This window comes from Papio anubis, chromosome 1, assembly GCF_008728515.1.
Source record: "Papio anubis isolate 15944 chromosome 1, Panubis1.0, whole genome shotgun sequence".
Classification (NCBI taxonomy): Eukaryota; Metazoa; Chordata; class Mammalia; order Primates; family Cercopithecidae; genus Papio; species Papio anubis.
The window spans coordinates 119,970,859-119,994,365 of NC_044976.1; the positions used below are offsets into that span (position 1 = coordinate 119,970,859).

General features: G+C 42.4%; 1 protein-coding gene across 2 annotated transcripts; it reads left to right on the plus strand.

Annotated features, from left to right (window-relative positions):
• Positions 1-1,653: 1,653 nt before the first annotated feature.
• On the plus strand, positions 1,654-19,485 carry LOC101020046 (neuroblastoma breakpoint family member 6-like protein). Of its 2 annotated transcripts, none has more exons than XM_009217520.4 (9): positions 1,654-1,872; positions 2,088-2,297; positions 4,543-4,645; positions 7,339-7,574; positions 11,554-11,605; positions 12,521-12,684; positions 14,824-14,928; positions 15,711-15,832; positions 19,039-19,485. In XM_009217520.4, exons 2-8 carry the CDS (start codon positions 2,120-2,122, stop codon positions 15,815-15,817), a joined length of 945 nt encoding a protein of 314 aa, XP_009215784.2. In that variant the 5' UTR covers positions 1,654-1,872; positions 2,088-2,119; the 3' UTR covers positions 15,818-15,832; positions 19,039-19,485. The 2 variants fall into 2 exon arrangements, with proteins under 2 accessions (XP_009215784.2, XP_009215779.2); XM_009217515.3 differs by having other exon boundaries at positions 1,659-1,872; positions 14,821-14,928.
• Positions 19,486-23,507: the final 4,022 nt, after the last annotated feature.

Consider the following 23,507-nt stretch of genomic DNA (forward strand, 5'->3'; position numbering starts at 1 on the left):
GGAAAGGACAGATATTTCATAAGAGTCTCCCTATCTCAGTCTCACAAAACCAAGGAGGAATTGATACATAGGAAGTGAAGAGGTACATCAGGGGATCCCTTCTCTTCTGTCTATATATGCCTGTCTTTAAAACCTCAGTTTCTATCCCACTAAACCCCATTGCACAGGAATGCTGTTGATCACCACCAACCACCACAGACTCATGACCTTGATTTTTACCATGATCTGTCTGAGAATATATCCTCAGGCCAATGGCTTTGGCTCAATGCAGATCTTTAGTGTTCCATAAAAACTGCTTCAAACGTATACTAACAGTTTATAAGTCATTCCAAATTAGGTGGCCACTACATGTATTTAAAGAGATATACATACATTATTTCAGTGATTATGACAAATTGGAAAGAAAACCTGTGGAGTTAAAATGAAAATCATAAGTGACAAGCACAAAATATGTATATAGAGATCATAACACAAAGCAATCCACACATAGGGGAGTGGGGTTAGGAGTTACGAATATAAAACTTGTCCTCAAGTTAAGTGAAAATCCAACATGGGCCAGGTGTGGTGGCTTACACCTGTAATTCCAATACTTTGGGAGGCCAAGGTGTGAGAATAACTTGGGCCCAAGAGTTTGAGACCAGCCTGGGCAACATAGTGAGACCCCATCTACACACACACACACACACACACAGACACACAAAATAGCTGAGGGTGGTGACATGTGCCTGTAGTCCCGGCTATTCAGGAGGCTGAGGCAGGAGGATCCCTTGAGCCTGGGAGTTTGAGGCTGCAGTGAGCTGTGATCACGCCATTGCACTCCAGGCTGAGCAGCACAGCTAGACCCTGTCTATAAACAAACAAACAAACAAACAAAAAACTAACATGCTTCCCCAGTGGGAGAAAAGATGCCAGTATAACATTGGTTTGCAGCAAGAAGTATATTAAGACATTGACCAAAATCCTTTTATTATTTATTTTGTTTTTATTCTTTGAGACAGGGTCTCACTTTGTCATCCAGCATGGAGTACAGTGGCGTGATCTTGGTTCACTGCAGCAGCAAACTCCTGGACCCAAGTGATCCTCCCACCTCAGTCTCCTGAATAGCTGGTACTATAGGCATGTGCCACTATGCCTGGCTAATTTTTAATGATTTTTTTGTAGAGGCAGGGTTTCACCATGCTGCCCAGGTTGGTCTCAAACTCCTGAGTTCAAGTGATCCAACCACCTTGGTCTTCCAAAGTGCTGGGATTACAGGTGTGAGCCACTGCACCTGGCCTCTAAATCCATATACATCAATTATTCACACACTGAGAAGAATATTCAGAAATTTTTTCTTACAATATTAAAATGATGTGCAAAATGGGAGCGCCAAAGAAGAACGTCAAGACTATCTAGAAGTTTTAAAGTTTTCATTAGGAAGAAAATGACTTCATGTCAGTCCTCAGGAGAATGATAGAACTTAGGGAACTATGTATTTCTTGATGTTTTCTATGCATTTGCAATAATAAACAATGAAAATATGGTTAAATTTTAGAATGAGGCCTGTGGTATTGTCACAAAGGTATACAAATACTGAGAATGACTGCTGAGGGAGAGTTGTCTCCATTGGTGGTGTCCTTCAGAAGAGACCTTGTGTTTCCATATGGCCTAGACCTGGAAGGCAGAGATCCTAACATTCCATGACACCCCCACCTTCTAATTCTGTTATTGTGACTCCAGACTGTTACCTGGCACTGGGTCTTACCTCTGGCATTCCTATCAGAGCCTGAACCACAGACAGTACCTTAGACTCTAAGCTCAGGCACCTTGTGCCTTGTTTTTGTGGCTGAGGATTCTTAGAGTTGTGGGATGCTGACAAAGTTTATCCCAAAAGTAAGTTATGAATCAGATCTGCTTTCTTTTGACTCATTTAAATCTTTGTTTAATGTAAAGAAACTTTATTGGGGTGTAATTTACATACTATAAAATTTACCCATTATAATTGTACAGTTCAATAATTTTTAGTAATTTACCCAAGTAGTGCAACCATTACCATAATCCATGCATTTGTTTTTAATGTATTATTTGTTTGGGTTTATTCTCCCTAGGCTCTGATTCCACTTCCTCCACAAGCTTCAGCATGGCCGTATCTCCCACCACTTGTTTTGGTCCAAGGGCAGAAACGAGCATCCTAGAAACCAATCAGTACTTGCGCTCTGAACTGGAAAAATGCAAACAGAACTTCCGAGACCTCACAGAGAAATTCCTGACATCCAAAGCTACTGGCTACTCCCTGGCCAATCACCTGCAGAAATACAGTAGGTCCCACAGGGGCATGGTCAGCAAAGTGATAAATGATTGTCCATTTTCCTCTGTGAAATGAAACACTGCAGACTTTATTCTTTATCAGAATTAATTTTATCCTAACTGCACTCCCAGAAAGGTAGAAGTGGGCATTTTACTCTCAATTTGCCAAGGACAGAAAAACTGAGGCACAAAGGTGTAAAGTTTACAGAGCAAGTGTAGTGAGGAATAGAGACTAAAACCTTGGTTTAGGCATGAAACTGTCTTTCCCTTCTCAGCAATGAGTATCAGCTTCTACAAATATGTAATATCACTGTTGGTTAAAACAGCTCAGGATTCAATTAAAACTTTTTAAAGAACACCCATTTGCAAAGCACTGTGCCAGGGGTGAAAGAGGTAATAGTATATACCCTATCCTCCTTGAAGGAACTTAAAACTACTTATTCTCAACTGAGTCACAGATATGTGGAGGTGCGAACTTCAATAGCAGACATGCAGAAAAGTCTTTATGATACCTGGATCAAGATTCTCTTCCCACATAAGTTCAAATAAGCCATTCCTCATGCTCTGGTTAGATTGAGGGTATTTTCAGAAAATCAGAGACTTTGTAACACTCTTTCTGTCTCTGAGTATCAGCTTTACGGACAGCAAACAACTGCAGGTGGACGTCCAGGATCAGAGCTATGAGACATATGGCCAAAATGAGAACAAGGCCAAGTGGAGCAGACCGCCGTTCTCAGTAGAAGGCCAGGCCAGGTTAGGGGCTGACCCTTTCCTCTCCACAGTCAGCTCTCACATTTGTAAATCCACTGTAAAACCCCAAACCTGTTACTAATAGTCGGGGAAGAGAGAAGCTGTAATGACAAGGAAACATGGGAACAAGGGCATGACAGGAACAGGGATATTAGAAGAGGATTCTGGTTAACATTAAATTGAGTTTTCTTTCCAATTTCTACAATCATTTTAAAATAAATCATTGCGTGGGGGTGGGTGGTGGCTAAAAGTTGCTGTCTAACTTACTGTCACAGAAAAGTAAAGCCAAAAGCCCACTTACTAAAGAAGGGAAAAGATGAGCTTTGGTGTGTGGAAAAACTAGTTTAAAAAACAAAACAAAACAACCACTTCATGTCTTATAATTGTAGGACAAAATTTTCTCAAGCTAGAGAAGAAGAAAGACATTACCTAAGACCTTAGTATAAAGGTATTATCGCGCAGTGGTTAAAGAGCATATGCCCTAGGGCCAAATTTCCTGGGTTCAAATCTAACTTATCGTCACTGTGCCTCAGTTTCCTCATCTGTAATGGTAATAGAGTAGTAACTACCTCTTTGGATAGTGGTGATGATCACATGATGATAATTCTTAAAAACCTACTGCATGACAAACACTACGTGTTGGTTTTCCCTTTAAAACACCACCTACCACCTATTAGCATTTGGGCATATATCATTTGGATCGTTCTCCTCCATATGCAGTTTTACACAGTTGTATACCGATAAATGTTTAAATCTTTGAAATATTTTGGGATTATTGAAACTCTTGAAACAGGAGAAATATCAGTCCTACAGTTCTTAGTATCTTCCCAAACACACAGGAAGTCATTATTTCATGGCCTTATGTTCATGTTTTACTTAAGAGGCTGTAAGGCTTGGTAAATTGGCCTTAAGATTTGAAGTCATGGCAGGGCGCATTGGCACACTTACTGTAATCCCAGCAATTTGGGAAGCCAAGGTGGGTGGATCATTTGAGGTCAGGAGTTTGAGACCAGCCTGGCCAGCATGGTGAAGCCCTGTCTCTACTGAAAATACAAAAACTAGCTGGGTGTGGTGGTGCACACTTGTAATCTCAGCTACTTGGGAGGCTGAGACAGGAGAATAACCCAGGAGTCACAGGTTGCAGTGAGCTGAGATTGTGCCATTACACTCCAGCCTGGACAACAAAGTGAGATTCCATCTAAAGGAGAAAAAAAAAAAAAAAAAGAAAAGAAAAGAAAAAAAGAGATTTGAAGTCAAACCTCAGGGGATGTGAATTCTAACTGTCTCTTTCCAGTTGAATCATCTTGTCATGTTACTTTATCGGCCTGTGGGCTTTTCTTTCCTGATCTCTAAAATGGGGAGTAGTTGAGAGACTGAGGAATAAAGATATGGAAATCCCAGTGTAAAGCCTCGTACTGGGGATGCTTTTATCCTTGAGATAGACCCTGCCTCCTGCCCTGCAGGCAGTGAGCCTTCCATGATGCAGGCATGTCTGTCTTTTCTCAGACTGTGAAGAATGCAAAGACCTTATAAAATCTGTGCTGGAGGAGGAGCTGCAGTTTCAGGAGAGGGAGCTGGCCGAATTGCCGAGGCCAGCTGCAAGGCTCCGGTAAGGAGGTACCTCTGTGGGAAGTGTATAAATACTGTTTGAAGTGGGGCAGCCCAGGCTGATAGAACAAAGAGAAAATTTGTGCATGGAGAAGGGCAGAAATGTATGAGGCAGGCACAGAACTAGACTAAGACACAATGAGGCTATGGTCCAGTTAGGTGTCTGGGGTTTTCCGTTAAATAGCATATTAGTAAAATGGAGACAGCTGCCTGTGTTGGAATACTAGCAATGTGGCTTCTATCTGTGTGTCCTTGGTCAAATTTACTTCACTTTTCTGCATGTCATCAACCTAGGCTACCTCATTTATAAAATGGAAATACTGAGAGTATCCACCTTAGAGGATTATGAAGATTAAATGCACAATTGCAAGTAGTTAGAACCATCTCTAACACATAGAAAACTCTGAACAATTATTTTCTATAATTATTATGTTTGTTCCCATTTATAGATGTGGTGATTGTCATTAACATTTTCTATAAGAGATATTTTCAAACTTTCCAAAGTGCCTTTCATGATAAGAATGTTTCTCCTCCAAACTTTTTAAAAAAGTGTTATACTAGGTGGAGTATTAACTGCTAGGGCTATTGGATAGATAGATGATTGAGCAGATATTGTGTGGAAAATGAATTATTTGCTCAGGACCAGCATTGACTATCCTTAGAGGGTTTCAGACATAAGGTAGATTGTAGCATTCGAAACTTCTTTTAATCTTTCTTTTAATGCTTTGTTGAAATGAAATCATAGAAGCTCAAATGTGTAAAACTCACCAAAGCAGAGAGATTTGATTGAAGGGGGGACAGGTCTGGAGCCCCTGCTTTTCCCCAGTATGTGTCTTTACTTCCCCTGACACTTTCTAGTAACTCTAAGGAATAGAGTTTGAAAGAGGACCTGCGGATAACTACTTAGAAGAGTATCAGGGAGAAAAATCAAGCGTTAGGGGGTAGATGACTATAAATGTTCAGTCCAGCTCTGGGACTACATGGTTCTAAACATTAACTGAATAACTACTTGTATGTGTACATACTACCGGGTGCTGTATGTTGGGTCATAGGTGGCACTGTCTTTAGACTCACAGAGCTCACACTCCACGTTGGAACCCACGTGTATTAGTCCATTCTCACACTGCTATAAATATGCATCTGAGACTGGGTGATTTATAAAGAAAAGAAAAGATTTATAAAGAAAATCGGCTCAGGGTTCTGTGGGCTGTACAGGCTTCTGCTTCTGGGCAGGCCTCAGGAAACTTACAATCATTGTGGAAGTCGAAGGGGGAGCAGGCATGGTCTTCACATGGCCAGAACGCGGGGGAGAGAGAGAGAGCAAAGAGCGAGGTGCTACACTTTCAAACAACCAGACCTCATGAGAACTCACTCACTATCACGAGAACAGCAAGGGGGAAATCCGCCCTCATGATCCAGTCACCTTCCACCTTCCAGCAGGTCCTTCCCGCATCACTGGGGATTACAATCCAACGTAAGACTTGGGTGGGGACACAGAGCCAAACCATATCACCATGAGAAATATTTAAACAATAATTAGAAAACAATGAAATCCAACATAGAATAATGAAATTACTACTCAGAACTTTACTTTTTTTCTTTTTCTTAGATGGAGTCTTACCTTGTTGCCCAGGCTAGAGTGCAGTGGTATGATCTTAGCTCCCTGCAACCTCCACCTCCCAGGTTCAAGCGATCCTCCTACGTCAGCCTCCCAAGGAGCTGAGAGTACAGGTGCACACCACCAGGCCAGCTAATTTTTGTATTTTTGGTAGAGATGGGGTTTCACCTTGTTGACCAGGCTGGTCTCAAAACTCCTGACCTCAGGTGAACTGCCGCCTTGGCCTCCCAGTGTGCTGGTATTACAGGCATGAGGCATTGCACCTGGCCAGAACTTTAGTTTTAACAGCCTTCTTACTGATTACGGCCTATCTTCAGGTCATTCAAAAGAATACTGCCCTTCTTGACTTTTTCACTGATTTTTCTTTTTAATTTTCAATTCATACCAGAGATACCTGCCCAACATGTTTGATCCTGGCTTGCTTTTTTTCTGGTTTTTTTTTTTTTTCTTTTTTTTTTTTTTTTTGCCAGCTACTGCATAACGCTTGATGTATATCATATGAAAATGTACTTGGACTAAAGTGGGGAACCCATGGGGCATCTTTTTAATGCAAAGTTAGTAAAATAACAGACAAATCCAGAACCCAAAGCTGTTTCTTCATTCCTTCTGCCACAGGCAAGTCACACAATTTGTACAAGAATTGATCTTGGGCCGGGTGCAGTGGCTCATGCCTGTAGTCCCAGCATTTTGGGAGGCCAAGGTACACGGATCACTTGAGGTCAGGAGTTCGAGATGAGCCTGGCCAACATGACAAAACCCCACCTCTACAAAAAATATATAAATTTTCCTGACATAGCGATGGGTACCTGTAGTCCCAGCTTCTTGGAAGGCTGAGGGAAGAGAATTGCTCGAACTTGGGAGGTGGAGGCGGAGGCAGAGGTTGCAGTGGGTCGAGATTGTGTCACTGCACTCCAGCCTGGGCAACAGAGTGAGATTGTCTCAAAAAATAAGAATTAAAAAAAGAATTCAACTTGGGAGTTCCTCACAGGGATTCTAAGAGATCTCTCCTCTGAAACTTCTATAATCTGTTATTCACTACATTCCCTCTTACATTTTACTCCTCTCTCCCACCTTAGGATACAGGATCCCTTAATTCAGGCTCAGGCTAAAGAACTGACCCACTTACGACAGAAGATACAGGAAGGGAGAGGTGTCTGCTACCTTTTCACCCAGCATGTGAAAAACACAGTCAAGTCTTTTGAGGGCCTTCTCAGGAACACTGGCATTGCCTACTACCAGAGACAGAGATTCTGTGAGCAAATGGTACAAGGAAGCCAGCTGACAGAGATCCTTGTCAGAAAACTGGCCACAGGTAAGTTGGCTACAGGCTCTGAAGACCCTTAGCTCCTCCCAAGTGCCCCAAAGTGAGGAGAAAAAATGCAAAGTTATTTCCATTGTAGATTTTATTTTAGTTTTGCCTATGGTCCTTAACCTGCATTCTATTGTTTTCTCTTTAGAGCACTCAGGTAATCACTTTTAATGTTCTTTCCAGAGTTCTTAGTTTTGTTTTTTATTTTGAGACAGAGTCTTGCTCTCTTACCCAAGCTGGAGTTCAGTGACACGATCTTGGCTGACTGTGATCTGTGCCTCCTGGGCTCAAGCAGTCTTCCCACCTCAGCCTCCCAAGTAGCTGGGACTACAAGTGTGTACCACCACGCCTGGCTAATTTTTGTATATTTTGTAGAGACAAAGTTTCTCCATGTTGCCCAGGCTGGTCTTGAACTACTGAGCTCAAGTGATCCACCTGCTTTGGCCTTCTAAAGTGCTGGGATTACAGATGTGAGCCACTGTGCCTGGCCTGAGAGTTCTTAGTTTCAATCAGTAAGAGAGATAGAGTATAGTGGATTACTTCATCTTGATGAGCATAAGAACTCACCTTCACTTCTGGAAGATATTTTCACTGGGCGTAGGATTCTAGTTGACAGTTTTTGTTTTTAAAGTGTTTGAAAAGTGATATTCCACTGTCTTCTGGCTTACGTTGTTTCCAACAAGAAGTCTGCCATAATTCTTATTTTTGTTCCTCTGTACATAATATGTCATTTTTCACTGGCTGCTCTTGAGATTTTCTATTTATCACTGGTGTTAAGCAGTTTGATTATGATAAGACCTTATATAGTTTTATCTTTTATGTATTGTTTTACTTTATTTAGTTTTTTGCATCTGCATGTTTATAGTTCTGATCAAATTTGAATAATAATGACATGTATGTCTTATATATGGCATATACAATATATTATATATGGCATATATATATATCAAATATATATAATATATATTCTTTCTATTCTCTCCTTCAAAGACTCCAGTTATATTTGTATTAGCTGCTTTGAAATTTTACCACAGTTGACTAATGGTCTGTTCATTTTTTGTTGTATCTCTTTTTTCTCTCTTTCTTTCTTTCTGTTTCCATGTCTTGGAATTGATTAATCTTTCCTCAGCAGCATCTAATCTGCCATTAATCCTGTCCAGTGTATTTTCATCTCAGACTTTATTTTTCATCTAAATTTTATTTATGTCTTTTTTAAACTCTTCTATGTAACTCCTCATCATTTCATATTTTCCTCTATCTTCTTTATTTTATTTTATTCTATTTTTTGAAACAGAGTCTCACTCTGTTGCCCAGGCTGAAGTGCAGTGGTGAGATTTTGGCTCAAGTGATTCCTATGCCTCAGCCTCCTGAGTAGCTGGGATTATAGGCACTTGCCTCCATGCCCAGCTAATTTTTGTAATTTTTATAGACATGTGGTTTTACCACATTGGCCAAGCTGGTCTCAAACTCCTGACCTCAGGTGACACACCCACCTTGGCCTCAAAAAGTGCTGGTATTACAAGCATGAGCCACTACACCTGGCCTAGCTTCTTTAATACAAGGAATATAGTTATATTTGTTTCAATGTCCTTGTCTACAGATTCTGTCATCTGTGTCCTTTCTATTGTTTTTTAATTCTCACCTGATGTGTCCTTTCTAAGTCAGTTTAAGTAGATTGATTTTTTTTCCCTTCTCATCATGGATTATGGTTTTCTGTCTCTCTGCATTCCTAACATTATTTGATTTGGTGTTAGACATTGCAAATTGTAACCTATTGAATGCTGGATTTTTTGCATTTTGTGTTAAAATTCTTTTGACTTTGTTTTAGTATATAATAAAGTTACTTAAAAACAATTTGCATCTTTTCAAGCCAGCTTTTTAAATTTTTTAGGCAGGATAAGCACAGCTATTAGTCAACGGCTATTTTTTTCCCACTAAGGGGGCAATATGCCTTTTAAGAAAATAGACCTTATTTTTTAGAGAAGTTTCAGATTCACAGCAAAATTGAGCAGGAAGTACAAAAAGTTCCCATATACCCCCTGCCTCCACACATGCATGGCTTCCTAGACTATCAACATCTCTCCCCAGAATGGTACATTTGTTACAGTTGATGAACTTACATTGACGTGTCATTATCACACAAAGTCCATAGTTTACACTGGGGGCAACACTCTTTTGAAGGTTCTAAGCCAGTGATCTCCCACAGTTTTGGCACCAGGGACTGGTTGCATGAAAGACAATTTTTCCACAGACAAGGTGGGGGTGGGATGGTAGAGGTTGGGAGTTGGGTGGTTTCAGTAGGAAACTGTTCCACCTCAGATCATCAGGCACTAGTTAGAGTCTCCTAAGGAGCGTGCAGCCTAGATCTCTGGCATGTACAGTTCACAATAGGATTTGTGCTCCAATGCTAATCTAATGCCAGCGCTGATCTGACAGGAGGCAGAGCTCAGGCAGTAATGCTTTCTGGCTGGCTGCTCACCTCCTGCTGTGCGGCCCCATTCCTAACAGGCCATGGACCAGTGCTGGGGATTGGGGACTCCTGTTCCAACCAATGCTCCCTCTATTAAAAGGGATTTTCACTGTAGTTGATGGAAACACCAAGTGTTGCAAGCTCTGTGTGAGCTACAGAGATTATTCCTTTTGGGAAGTTCTTTCCCCTGCTTTGCATAATTCCCTCAAATACATGTATTAATCAGTACTTAGCTGAAGATTGAAGACAGATATCCAAGGCATTCTGTCTGTGCAGCAATCTATTCTCTAGTCTGTCCTGTGATGTCTAGCCACCCTGACTTCTTCAAGCTTACTACCAGGCTCTGCCTGGGTCCTCCCTCCCTGCTCTGCACTTGACAATCTCAGGCAGGAAACTGGAGCAATCATAGGGTTCACCTCTTTTATTTTCTCTCTCTCAGGGATCACTGTACTGTACTGCACTATATCCAATGTTGAAGCTACAGTTTAAAATACCTTTTCCAGTTTCTTAGTTGTTTAAGGTGGAGGACAAATCTGGTCCCTATTACTCCAACTTGGCCGGAAGCAGAAGTCTCCGTTCAATCTTTGTGGTCAGAAAGAACAGTATGAGAGAAGGCAGCCTGTTAGAATGGGAAGACCCCTGGGCTAAGAATCAGAATTACCTAGGCTCTAGTCTCAGCACTGTGTTTACTAACTTTGTGCAAATGATTGATCCTTCTTGAATTTCTGTTTCCTCATTTGTAAAGTGGGTCAAATCATAATTCCACGGCTGCTGTACAGATCGGTTGAAGTAGTGTCTTAATGTTCATGAGTGTATTTCTCTTTCAGGGTTATTTATTTATTTATTTTCAAGTCCCAATAAACTGTCCAAATCTTTTGGGGTTAGTTTAGGCACTGGATATAGTAGAAGCTGATGTTAGAAAAGTTGATTTATACTGGAACGTTTTTCATGGAATCACCCCCAATTCTCACTAACAAACTGAGAAGAAAAAAAAAAAAAACAAGAATTACCCCCAAGAACATCTGAGGAAGCACAACAGGGACAGACTTGAAGGCAACTGGGCAGTCCTCTGGTTTTGGAGTAGAGGTAGGACAGGGCTATTTGTCCTCTCAGAGACTGGAGCAGGTTCTGTGTGTGAGTAGCAAGGGGACAAACAGTCATGGTCTGGCAACCAGCCTGTGGCAGGAAGGAAGGTTACAACTGGAGAAGTCCAAAGGGCAGCCAGGCAAGTATTCTTTGAGCTGGGAAACAAAAGACTTTTGCTCTGCTTCAGGCAGCTGATGTCATGGTGATGATTCACCACATCAGGAACACCCTGTCCAGTGGGCTCAGGCAAGCCCGCCAGGCCACTTCTCTAAAAACACAACCTGAGGCCTCCTGCAAAAATTCTCGCAGAGCATTCTGAACACACATATAAAGTGTTATGTCCCTGATCATATAGGCCCCATGTGTGCAATGTGTGAAATGGGACCTGCTTAATTTCTGACCAGCTCTTTTAATTTTGGTTTGCAGAAAATCACAATGGTAAGAAAAATGAAGACAGGCAAAAGCTACTGGCTCCCAGGTAACTCTGAATGATGAAGGGGCTGATAATGGACACCAAATCTAGAGAGGATTCTAGAAGCAAGGACTCAAATCTAGAGAGGATTCCAGAAGCAAGGACTCAAATCTAGAGAGGGTTCCAGAAGCAAGGGCTCAAGAGGTTAAAGGTCCCAGATCTGGAAAAAGCAGACACTGCTGAGTGTTCCTTTTTTTGTTGACTGATTATACAATGTGTCCTTTTAAAAACGGTTCTCTGCTCTCTTTGCAGTTCTTGTATTGGTTCCTATTTCCTAGTAATTTCTCACACTTAGTTAACTAGTCAGTTTTACCAAAAAGTAAACTAACCAGGGATCCCTAGTTTCTGTATCTTTAAATCCTATATGGTTGCAAACCAAAGTGAGATGCCTATCTGGTTTCTGCACAGTTGTCCTGAATTATGTTGGCACATATTTTATAGCCAGAAAATTACCTTGAAAAATAAATTGAAACCATAGCAAGTATTTAGAGCTAGGGGTCTAAAATCTGCAAAAGCCCTGGGATGTTACGTTGTCTCAAGAGCCAGTATTCAATGGACCACCCCACATCATATTAAATAAAATCTGAACACAGCATTTTGAATCCAATAGTATGGGTCTCTGTGTCCTGTGTGCCCTGAGTGTATTTTAGAGTAGTTGTTGAGTCTGCTGCCTTATCTGTGTGTGATGAGATCAATGCACTGATCACTTGCTGTTTTCACTTCTATACTAACTCTCGACTCACTATACTCCCAGTCAAAAGTGGATTGTATACTTCCTCTTTGATATGATGGTCCCTCTTTGATATGATGGACCAAGAGGTCCTCTTGGTGCCTCTTCCATGAGCTTCAGATCAGAACTAGCTATGAAGCTGTGGCTCCAGGCTGCCTTGGTTTAATCCCTTGTCTTGCCTACTCCACCAGGCTCAGGAGGGAGGCCCAGGAGGAAGAAATGGATGAAGTCCTGGAGGACTCACTAGATGAACAGTATTTGACTCATTCCAGCCGCCATGACTCCCACCAGCTTCCCAGCAGCAATGCCTTCCTCTCTGATGCACAGGAAGACCCCTCTGCTCTGGATATAGCCAGTGAGTGCTCCTTTGATAAGAAAAATAAAGCTCCATTAATCTCTCAGTAGCTCCTACATTCTACATGCTCAACACCTCTGTCTAAACTGAGAGATGTTATTCTCTGCAGGCAGGCCCTGAAGATTCACTTTAAAAAAGTGATTAGGCTGAACACAGCTCTGGTTTCAAGTCTCAAGTATAGGTCTCTAGTGTGGGCCAGGTAATTTGTTCTGTTCCTGTCCTCACCTCAGTCCCTCTGGCCCGGACTGGCATCTGCAAGCTGGTATACTCAAAGTAGGCCAGAATGGAGAGAGTGAAGAGATTATGGCAGACTCTCTGCCACTACTGCAGCACATGTACAAATCCGTTTAACAGATCTCCTTCTTTAAAACGGGACATCTTATCTTTCCTGAAATATATAAATTTTTTGAGACTGAGTCCCTTGTTCTGTCACCCAAGCTAGAGTGCAGTGGCATGATCTCAGCTCACCACAACCTACAGCCCAGGGTCAAATGACCCTCCCACTTCAGCCTCCTGAGTAGCTGAGACCACAGATGCATGCCACTACTCCTGGCTATATTTTTGCCTATTTGGTAGAGACAGGGTCTTGCCTTGTTGCGCAGCCTGGACTCAAACTCCTGAGCTCAAGCAATTCACCCACCCCTGCCTCCCAAAGTGCTGGGATTATAGACGTGAGCCACCGAGCTCGGGCTTCCTGAAATATTCTTGATAATTATAGTTCCTGAACAGTTTTCCCAAGCTGTTCTAGCCATCCCATGAATGTTGGCAGGCTTGTCCATATGTTTGGAGGTACAATTATAATTTCAAGCTCCAGTCTCCATCTCCCCTCAGGTGCTTGCTTTCCTATAAGGTTCCATCTGACTAGTAAAATATCAGGGCATTTCCATAAAGACAAGACTTTGATCTTGGCAACCCTTTGGTAAATAGCCAGGGTTCTCAATCTTTGTGCAGCACCAAGGTATTTTTATGATCTCCGTTAGTTTAGTCTCAACGCTGTAATTCAATCTAAATAAACAACGAGGCTATCTGCTGGAGAAAAGGCTGAATCTAACAGCAATGTCACCAGCACGCTAGCCATTGGAGCTTCTCTAGGTATATAAGAGCCCTTTGGGTTGGTAGCCTCACTGCTGTGTGTATAGATTAAAACCTTGACCTATATATCTCCTCTCCCTTACTTGAATGTTTGACTTTACTTTGGGGGCAAAAGTTTGGATTGTTAGGGGACTATAATATACTCTTCTACACAATAGAAAGAGACCATATTAATTCACTCACTGAGCTTTCATAGTAATATAAACCATATTTGGCTTGTCGTTTTGTCAGGGATGGGTATAAGTATGTGGCTTTTATTACTCATACCATCCTCTGACAAAGGCATCCTTATTTCTCTTTACAATTTCACAATAAGGTGCAGAGGAAGGTCATTACCATCTGTTAAAGATATTCAGGGCCGGGCACGGTGGCTCACACCTATAATCCCAGCACTTTGGGAGGCCTAGGTGGGTGGATCCCTTGAGGTCAGGAGTTTGAGACCAGCCTGGCCAACATGGTGAAACCCTGTCTCTACTAAAAATGCAAAAATTAGCCAAGCATAGTGGTGCACGCCTGTAGTCTCAGCCACTCGGGAGGCTGAGGCATGAGGATCCTTTGAACCTGGGAGACGGAGGTTGTAGTGAGCCAAGATGGTGCCTCTGCACTCCAGCCTGGGTGACAGAATGAGACTCTGTCAAAAAACAACAACAAAATAAAGATGTTCAGGAGAGATATTTTGTAGAGAGGAAGATGTTCCCTAGTACCTATAAGTCATCTCAAGGAGGTGGTCACACCTTTCCTAGTGCTAGAAAAGCCCTACCCAGAGACCTCCAGTGTTTTCCCACCTCCTGTCAACCTGCTTTATACTTCCCACATCTCCATGTGGGAGGCATCCCTGTGGAATTTGCTTAGCACTTGGCCATGCTTTGTTTGAAACCTTAAAAGATCTTAAAGAAAGTTGCCTTATGTTCCCTGATGAGAAGATGAAGTTGGCAAAAGAATGGTGAAGGGCAGGGATCTTGATGAGAGGCCCCTGACTACTTCTTTAGTGATCGGCATTCTTCATTTCCCATCTCATTCCATGTCCTGGTGGAATGGCTGCAGAAGATGAGATCCAGAGCCAGCGGCAGCACCTGAAGGAAACCCTTTTCATCAACAACTGCCTGCGAGAAAAGCTGGAACGTTATCTCAGCAGCTTTGATGAAGAAAATGGTAGGAGAGGCCCAAGTGATCTGCTTCTGGCAATATGTATTGTTCTAAAGGCCTGTGACTGGGGCAGAGTTTTATAGATTTCAAGCACTTTGACATACTTTACTTCACTTATTCATTACAAATGTCCCAGCTAGAGAGGTAGGGCAGCTACTATCATTCCTATTTATAGGTGAATAAATAGGCTTAAAGATTTGCCTCCATCTTAGAGCTGTCTACCTCTAAAATCATTCTTGTGATTCCCAGGCTGTCCACCGTCTTCTCTCTGCTTCTGTACACCGCCTGCTGTCTCTCTGCTTCTTATGTGATTGGCATTCAGTAGAACCCAGGTTTCTGAGCACCTCATGTAGCAGAATGAGAGTCTCCTCTGCTGCCATCCTCATCAGCTTCCCTTATGTCTTGGTTACTCTTCATTCTACCACCCCAAGGTGGTTCTCTCCAACCCCCTCCTCTTCGATTGCTCTCACACAGAGGCCATCATTTCACAACATCATGCTGGGCCAGAACAGTAACCAGGTCCCTTCCCATACCAAAGCAGCAACTATTTCAGGAAAGCCTCCTTCATATTGCAGCCATTGGACGTGATAATACATGTGATGTGCTGGCATTTGTTCAGAATCATGTGAAAATTAAGCTTCTGCCCCATCACACTAAAGTTCCAGCCCTGAGTCCCCACAGTTTTCTCCCTAGGCTAAGATAGAGAGGAAGAACATGGAATGTGCAGAAAGCATTCTCGTAAGCAAACGTATATGACTTGCCTAAACTGTAATTATTTCCTGGAACAGGATGCACCTCTAACCTCTACAGGCAGATCATAGATTCCGTTGTCCAGCTGTATAATGAAAATAGAGTTCTCAGAGAAGAATACCGGAGACTCCCCCGGCTTGCCTGAATCAAATTTCCAGAGGTAAGTGGTGAAAGGCCACAATATGAAGTCACTCTCAGATGGGTCCCTTCTCTTGTCACACCCCACTTAGAAACAAAAGAGGATGGGGAGGCCATAGCTGCTCAAAGCCTTATAACCCACGATTCTCATAGTTACTCTCAACTTAGAGACAGCTGCTTTCTAGATGCACCCCATCCAGGCCCCCAGACTGCCAGCCTCCAGGAATAAGTAGCTCTAAGAAATACACCATTTAGGTACAAGCCACACTCCACTATTGCAAATTGGAGAAGAGAAGGACAAACTTAAAAGGTGAAAATATTTAAGAGAACAACATGGTGAAACCTGGTCTCTACTAAAAATACAAAAATTAGCTGGGCATGGTGGCACGCGCCTGTAGTCCCAACTACTTGGGAGGCTGAGACAGGAGAATCATTTGAACCCAGGGCGGAGGTTGCAGTGAGCCAAGATTGTGCCACCGCACTCTAGCCTGGGTGACAAAGCAAGACTCCATCTCAAAAAAAAAGAAAAAAAGAAAAAAATGTAAGAGAACAATTATTTTAACTGAATACATTTTGTCAAGATTAAATCAACTTTCCCTTAGAGTACTGAAACAATAAGCAATCATAATTTAGATTCTAAGTTACTGGTCTTTGAGAAAGTGTGAAAACCAAAAAGATATCATAAGCCAAAAAAGGAGCAAAAGTCCTAATTTTCAAACTGATGAAAATAAAGTACTAAAAAATTGAAATAGTCATAGTTCATCTTGGTCCTTGGCAAAATACAAATTTATTGATTTAAATCATAATATCCTAGCTACCTTTCTGTGCCTAGCTCTTACCACTGAGGAGAAAAACCAAACGTAAACAAAAGTATGTTCAAATTGGCAAAAATGTTTACAAACCTGCAAAATCTCTTCAGCCTATCCCTTAAACTCCAGACTTGGTATTTACTAAGCTCTGCTGTGTACAATACCCACCTTAGTATCCATTCTTGCACAAGTTCTGTTAGGTATAAGCCAAGACCACATGGGATTTCTTTTTTTGTTTTTCAACCTCTCATGCCTATGTTTGCTTTTGCTTCCAAAGACCCTTCTAAGGACTGTCCTCAGACTACTGGAGTCACTTAGTCACAAGCTTGCCTGAGGCTCACAGCTGGCAATATCTGGGAGTTTATGTCAATCCCACAGCACCCAGCAACCCCGCCTGCAAAGTATTTACCCATGATTGACAGGTGCAGGTGTATGAAAGCCCAGCTCCTTGACTTGATCAGTGCCTTTGAGGTGAATTAGCTTTGAGAAAAGGGAATCCAGAGGACAACTTAGTAAAAATTCAGATAGATAAATGGAAAGAAATCTTTGCCTTGGCAGTCCGATTGAGAAAAGATAGCGATTTACTTGAGACTGTGAAAAGACAGACTGACGTCTTCACTTTCTCATGGGAAAGAAGCCTATGGTGAAAGAGAAACAGAATGGTGGGAAATAGGTGGGTCTACTCAGTAGCTTTAAACCATTCTGTCATATTATAAAGCCTGGTGAGGTTTTAACTAACACAAGTGCCTGGACTCTACACAGAGATTCTGATTTAAATGCTTCCAGGTAGGTAGAAACCACTAGTAGTACTGAAAAGTTCCCAAGTAATTTTAACATGTGGCTAGAGATGAAAAGGACCATCTATCTACTAGAATCTCAAGTCACCAGCATAGAGGTGTCCCAAATGTACAACTACCTCATAGAAAAGGCTTAACACCACCCATTGATGGAATTTGCCTTCCTCTCTCCATGGTCTTGTATAGCATGGAAAAAAGAGAAGAGAAAAAGAGGTAGACAGATAGATTGAACCTATCATTTGCCTATGTGGAGCAGTTTCTCAAACTTTTCTGACCACAAGATGCAGCGAGAAATACACAATTCTTTGTGATCAGTTTTTTAAAAATCTTTTACTATGTGTAATCCACCCTAGCTAGTATTTAAATAAAGCCTGTAGTAGTATGCAGTCCAGTATATTGATTTCACAACTCATAAGTGGTTCAGAATTGCAATTAGAAAATTTTTACTTTTGGCCAGGTGTGGTGGCTCGTGCCTGTAATCCCAGCACTTAGGGAGGATCACCTGAGGTCGGGAGTTTGAGGCCAGCCTGACCAACATGGAGGAACCCCGTCTCTACTAAAAATACAAAAAAAAAAAAAATTAGCTGGGCATGCTTGTGCATGCCTGTAATCATAGCTACTTGGTAGGCTGAGGCAGGAGAATTGCTTGAACCTGGGGAGTGGAGGTTGTGGTGAGCTGAGATTGCACCGTTGCACTCCAATCTGAGCAACAAGAGTGAAACTGTCTCAAAAAACAAACAAACAAACAAAAGTTGTTTACTTTTGCTCAGCCTTTTTATCAAGCAAAATCCTGAAATAAGATTTACTGTAAAAGAACATTTACTATAAACATCTTTCTGTGAATCCTTATTTCTGTCCCAGCCACCATGAACCAATAATCTCTAGAGCCTGTTAGTGTTCTCCAGATTGAAGACTTCCTTCTAACTGCTCCTAAACTCTGTGATGGAGTGGAAGAGGTTTGAAGCCTCGATTCTCATCCCAGGTTTTTCACCCACAGATCATATGGCCTGAGCCTCTTGACACCATTGTCTCCTTATGGTCAAAGATGGAACTGTACTTGGGTAGTATCTGAGCACCCTGCTGGCTTTCACATTCGAGGGCTCTTCCCTTGGCACCACTCTCTTATTTAAAAGGAATAGAATGTGGACTTAGGAGGGTTATTTCTCTGCAAACTGTCCTCTCTTTCTGATGACAAGTTATTTCTGAATGTGCACATTTGAGGCTAAGCAAATCCCTTCCTGGTAGGTGTGAAAGAACTTTATTTCTCTCCACAGGAGTATTATGGAGAGTCAATTATTACTGAGGAGGTGGTAGAGACCTAGCTAACTCATCTGCAGTGGCTTTGAGCAAGGCTTTTAGAATCATAAGGTGGCTGGGGTCCTGTGTCCTACACCACAGGCCAGCTAGTTCATTTCAGGAGACTTTCTTTTCAATCTATTATTACTATCTTCTTCTAGGAGAGAGATTATCTTCACTACCAGAGATTATCCACTTAGCTGCACTCAAGTTTGCACCTGGCCTGTATCACCACTTAGCTCTCACTCCAGTCTCAGTTAGGTATCAGCAAACCTCACCAAACACTATCGTTTAGTTGTGTGTCTGTGTGTTTTTGTTTATTTCAGGTAACAACTAATGTTGGAACTATGAAAAGCTCTTCTCTACTTTTAACAAAGCTTAGTCGCAAACAGTTCCCTAGTTGATGAGAAAAACTGAAAGAACAGAACAATTGAAAGTCCAAATCTGAAAGCTCCATCTCTGAGAACCAAATTTTACAGCCACTCCAGATTTGTACTCCAAATGGATAGTTTGATTGTAGAAATCACATCCCTTCAGCCTGCAAATGTGATAACTGCCCAAGAGACAGTGATACCTAGATTCATAGATAATCCCCTTTTCCCCAACCTATATGTAACTGGAGTCAACAGCAGCTGGAGGAAAATGGCAAGGACTTGGAATCAGATTTAGAATAACATTGCTGTAGACTGTTTATCAACTCTTCAGCGTATGTCCGTTTTCCTTGAAGGATGAGCGTTTAGAAACCTCTGACAATAAAGTTTATTTTACACACATTCTCTTGCCTATGATTTTTTTTGTACAAATCACAATTATAAAACTTTCTTGCTCCAGCTAAAAGCAGGAAACTCAGTCATGAATGTGTTCACTACATGTATACCACAAAATGATAGCAACCAGTCTGAATGCATCACTTGATTCCAAAATTAAATGTTAGCACTCAGTAGTGAAACTGCATGTATCTTCAACTCCAGAAGCCGCAGGCAAGATATTCCTGTTTCCTTGCAAGGAAACAGATCTATAAGCAGGGCAGCAGTGTCACACATGTACATTCCTGGGAAACCCAAGGAAACAGTGGTAGTGACGCAGGGCAGGCGAGCCCCAAAACTGGTTCATAACCTGGGAAAATTCTTCCAGACTGCAGTTTCCGTGGCTTTGCCAAGGAAAGAATTCAAGGGCAAGTCGCTGGTGAGAGAAAGCAACTTTTATTGAACTGGTGCTGCTTCTTGCAGAGCAGGGCTAATCCACAGGCAGTGTGTCCAGAGTTGGTGCCTGTGGGCTGCTAGTTAGTTGTATTTAGACCTACTTTTAATTACATGCCAATTAAGAGGTAGGTTATTCAGAACTTTCTGGAAAAGGGGCAGGGAGTTTCCAGAACCATATAAAGTAACTTTCAGGTCATTGCCAAGGTGTGTTGCCATGACATTTGTAAACTGGCCATGTCCCAGTGGTAGTGTCTTTATGCTCATAAGCAGTGAGGGCAACTAGAGGTCACTTTCATCATCATCTGCTGGTTCCAGCAGGGTTCTTCACTGCGCCCTGTTTTGACCAGATCCTGCTCTGTTCAATGGGGTTGTGACTGGAAAATAAGTCCTACTGGTCTCCTACCTCATTTCCCCATCAGAGATTCTATACTCCTCCTTAATCTTAAGGGGCTTGCAGAAGGGTGGAGGTTCATCTTCTGTAACTGCTTCCTGCTGATGTTATGGGCGTAGACCCTGCCTAGCACTGGAGAAGTAAAATCTCTGGATACCTGTTCTAAAAGGCCCAAAGGCAGGATGTCTTTATTTTCTGGGTCAGAAGACGGGATGGGTTGGAAGCCTTGTGCCAGCATCATCTTTACATGGAATTATTGTAATCTAGAAGACACAAACTTTACAAGGAGGTTAAAGAAGCAAGGACCAAAGATTAGTAATAACAAGATATCTGTTAAAGGTCCTAGGAAGGGTAAAAACCAAGTGCCTGCTGGTAGAGATTCCTTTATTGAATTCCATCAGCAGGGCAAAGCGGTAAGATAGAAAACATCATAATTAGGAGTAAGAGAAAAACTTTCATGCTCATCCACAGCATAATGTTATTAATACTTACCTGTGCATTTGCAAAACAATACCTTTAAGTCTTCTGGGAGTTTGCAAGTGTAGGTCATGGCATCTTCCTCTGGCATCTGTGAGGACTCGTAAGAAACTTTGAGGCTGGGCACGGTGGCTCATGCCTGTAATCCCAGCACTTTGGGAGGCCGAGGCGGGCAGATCATGAGGTCAGGAGTTCAAGACCAGCCTGGCCAACATGGTGAAACCTCGTCTCTACTAAAAATACAAAAAAAAAAAAAAAAAAAAAACCAACCGGGCATGGTGGTGCATGCCTGTAATCCCAGCTACTCGGGAGGCTGAGGCAGGAGGATTGCTTGAACCCAGAAGGCAGAGGTTGCAGTGAGCTGAGATAGAGCCATTACACTCCAGCCTGGGTGACAGAGCAAGATACCATCTCAAAAAAAAAAAGAAAAGAAAAGAAAAATTTAACTATGAAGTTTGGCTAATTCTCCAGGTCAAATGGGGGAGTTAATCCTTATCCTTGTGGAAGGAGGTTACATTTCATTTCCATATGGTTGAAGGGCCTTTTGAATCTGGCCTAGGTGATAATCTATGTGTCTCTTCATCAAACAGAAGGTCTAAAGTTAAAAAGGGCCTTCCATAAGTCATTTCAAATGGACTAAGCTTTAAAGTTCCCTTTGGAGCCATCCTCACATGCAAAAGGGCTATAAGTAGTAGAGAAACTCAGGCCTCTGAGGTCCCCTGAAAGAGTTTTGCTAATATCATGATTGGCTTTCTATGTTATCTGAAGATTGAGATCTCCGTGAGGAGTGAAGATAGGAGGGTCACCTTAGCTGTGAAGGGAGGTCAGTTATCACCTTTCAAAACTTTTGGTAATCCAAATCTTGGGATGATTTCTTTAAGTAAGAATTTAGACATTTCCAGTACTTTTCCTGTCCTTGTGGGGAAAGCTTCTATCCACCTGGTGAAAGTGTCTATAAATACTAGCAAATATTGTCGTCCCCTGTAAGGTGGCATCTGGGTTAAATCTGTCTGCCAGTCTTCACCATGGTATGTTCCTTGGTGTTGTACAGGTTTAAGCAGGGATCAGGGTATGGGGTGGCTTCCTGAATGGTAACCCTTTTTATAGTTTGGAAGAGTCCCTTCCCCAAGAATATTTAGGAAACTAATTTGAATGGAGAATCCTGTCCCAAATGTGAGGAATCGTGAAAACGTTTAATTATTTCCCATTTCTCAGCCTCAGGAATAGAGTTTGTTATATTCTAGCAACCATTCAGAGAGGTCTCACTGGAAGCCTTTTACTCAGTTCCTTTAATGTCCTTAGGGGTATGGTATGGTGCCACTGACATGGATGGAGTACCTGGTAGTAGTGCAGCAGCCTGAAATACCAGGGTTTCCTTAGCTGTGGCCTTAGCTGCTCTTTCCACCAGGGACTTTCCTCTAAACATAAAAGTGTCTCCCTTCGGGTGTCCCCTGCAGTGAATACTTGCTATTACTTTGGAAGTTGGACGGCATCTAAAAGTTCCAAGATCTGAGTAAAGTTGTATGGGGGATCGCTTGGCTCTTGATAGTCCCCTTTCCTTCCGTATGGCTGCAAGAGCATGGAGCACCAGGAACCCATATTTGGAGTCAGTAAACACACTGACTCTTGATATTTTTTTCTTTTTTTGGGAGTAATCTTGCTCTGTCGCCCAGGTTGGAGTGCAGTGGCATGATCTCAGCTCACTGCAAACTCTGCCTCTCAGGTTCAAGCAATTCTCATGCCCCAGCCACCTGAGTAGCTGGGATTACAGGCGCCCACCACCACACCCGGCAATTTTTGTATTTTTAGTAGTGATGGGGTTTTGCCATGTTGGCCAGGCTGATCTCGAACTCCTGACCTCAGGTGATCCACCCACCTTGGCCTCCCAATGTACTGAGATTACAGGCCACCACACCCAGCCTTAAGTCTTTTCATAGTTGGAAGGCCCTAATTAGAGCAGTTAATTTTGCTTTTTGAGCAGAAGTCTGAGAAGGTAAACCCTTGGCCTCAATGACTTCTTGTTGGCTAATCTTCCTCTCTTACTTCTTCATGAATAAAGCTATTTCCATCTAAATCTCTCAACATTGGGGTTAGACAAGGGCTTGTCTTCAAGGTTGGGCCTTCTAGAGTAGATCTCTTCCATGGTTTCCACACAGGTGTCGATGAGTTGAGGATCTGTTTCTTGGGACATGAGGTCCAGCAACAGAGTAGCAGGGTTTAAAAATCAGCAAACGTTAAGGGTAACATCTGGGGTGTCAAGCAGAAGGGCCTGACATTTCAGTAACTGGCCCCCTGGTAGCCATGGTGTACTTTTGCTTCTAAGACCCTCTGTACTGTACTTCATGGGGTGGTGTGGGGCGGGGGTTGGTACGGCATCTAATTGTCCCAAGTTAAACTTACTGGCTTCCTCTACCAACAGAGTGATGGTAGCCACAGATCTCAAGCTTCCTGGTCACCCAGGTGCCACCTAGTCTAGCTGTTTAGAGAAATAAGCCACTAGTCCAAGGTAATTCCTGAGTCTTCGAGTTAGAACATCCAAAGCAGTCCCTTGTTTTCCATCCACACAGAGGGTGAAAGGTTTTTCTAAGTGTGAGAGTCCCAAAGCAGGGACTGTCCCTAGCTTTTCTTTTAAGATTAAGAATGCCTGTTGAGGCCGGGCGCGGTGGCTCACGCCTGTAATCCCAGCACTTTGGGACGCCGAGATGGGCGGATCACGAGGTCAGGA

Coding starts and splice junctions, on each gene's coding strand:
- LOC101020046 (XM_009217515.3), top strand. CDS start 2,120: ATGGCCGTATCTCCCACCACTTGTTTTGGTCCAAGGGCAGAAACGAGC. Junction 4,646..7,338: donor AGGCCAGCTGCAAGGCTCCG/GTAAGGAGGTAC, acceptor CTCCCACCTTAG/GATACAGGATCCCTTAATTC. Junction 11,606..12,520: donor CAAAAGCTACTGGCTCCCAG/GTAACTCTGAAT, acceptor CTACTCCACCAG/GCTCAGGAGGGAGGCCCAGG.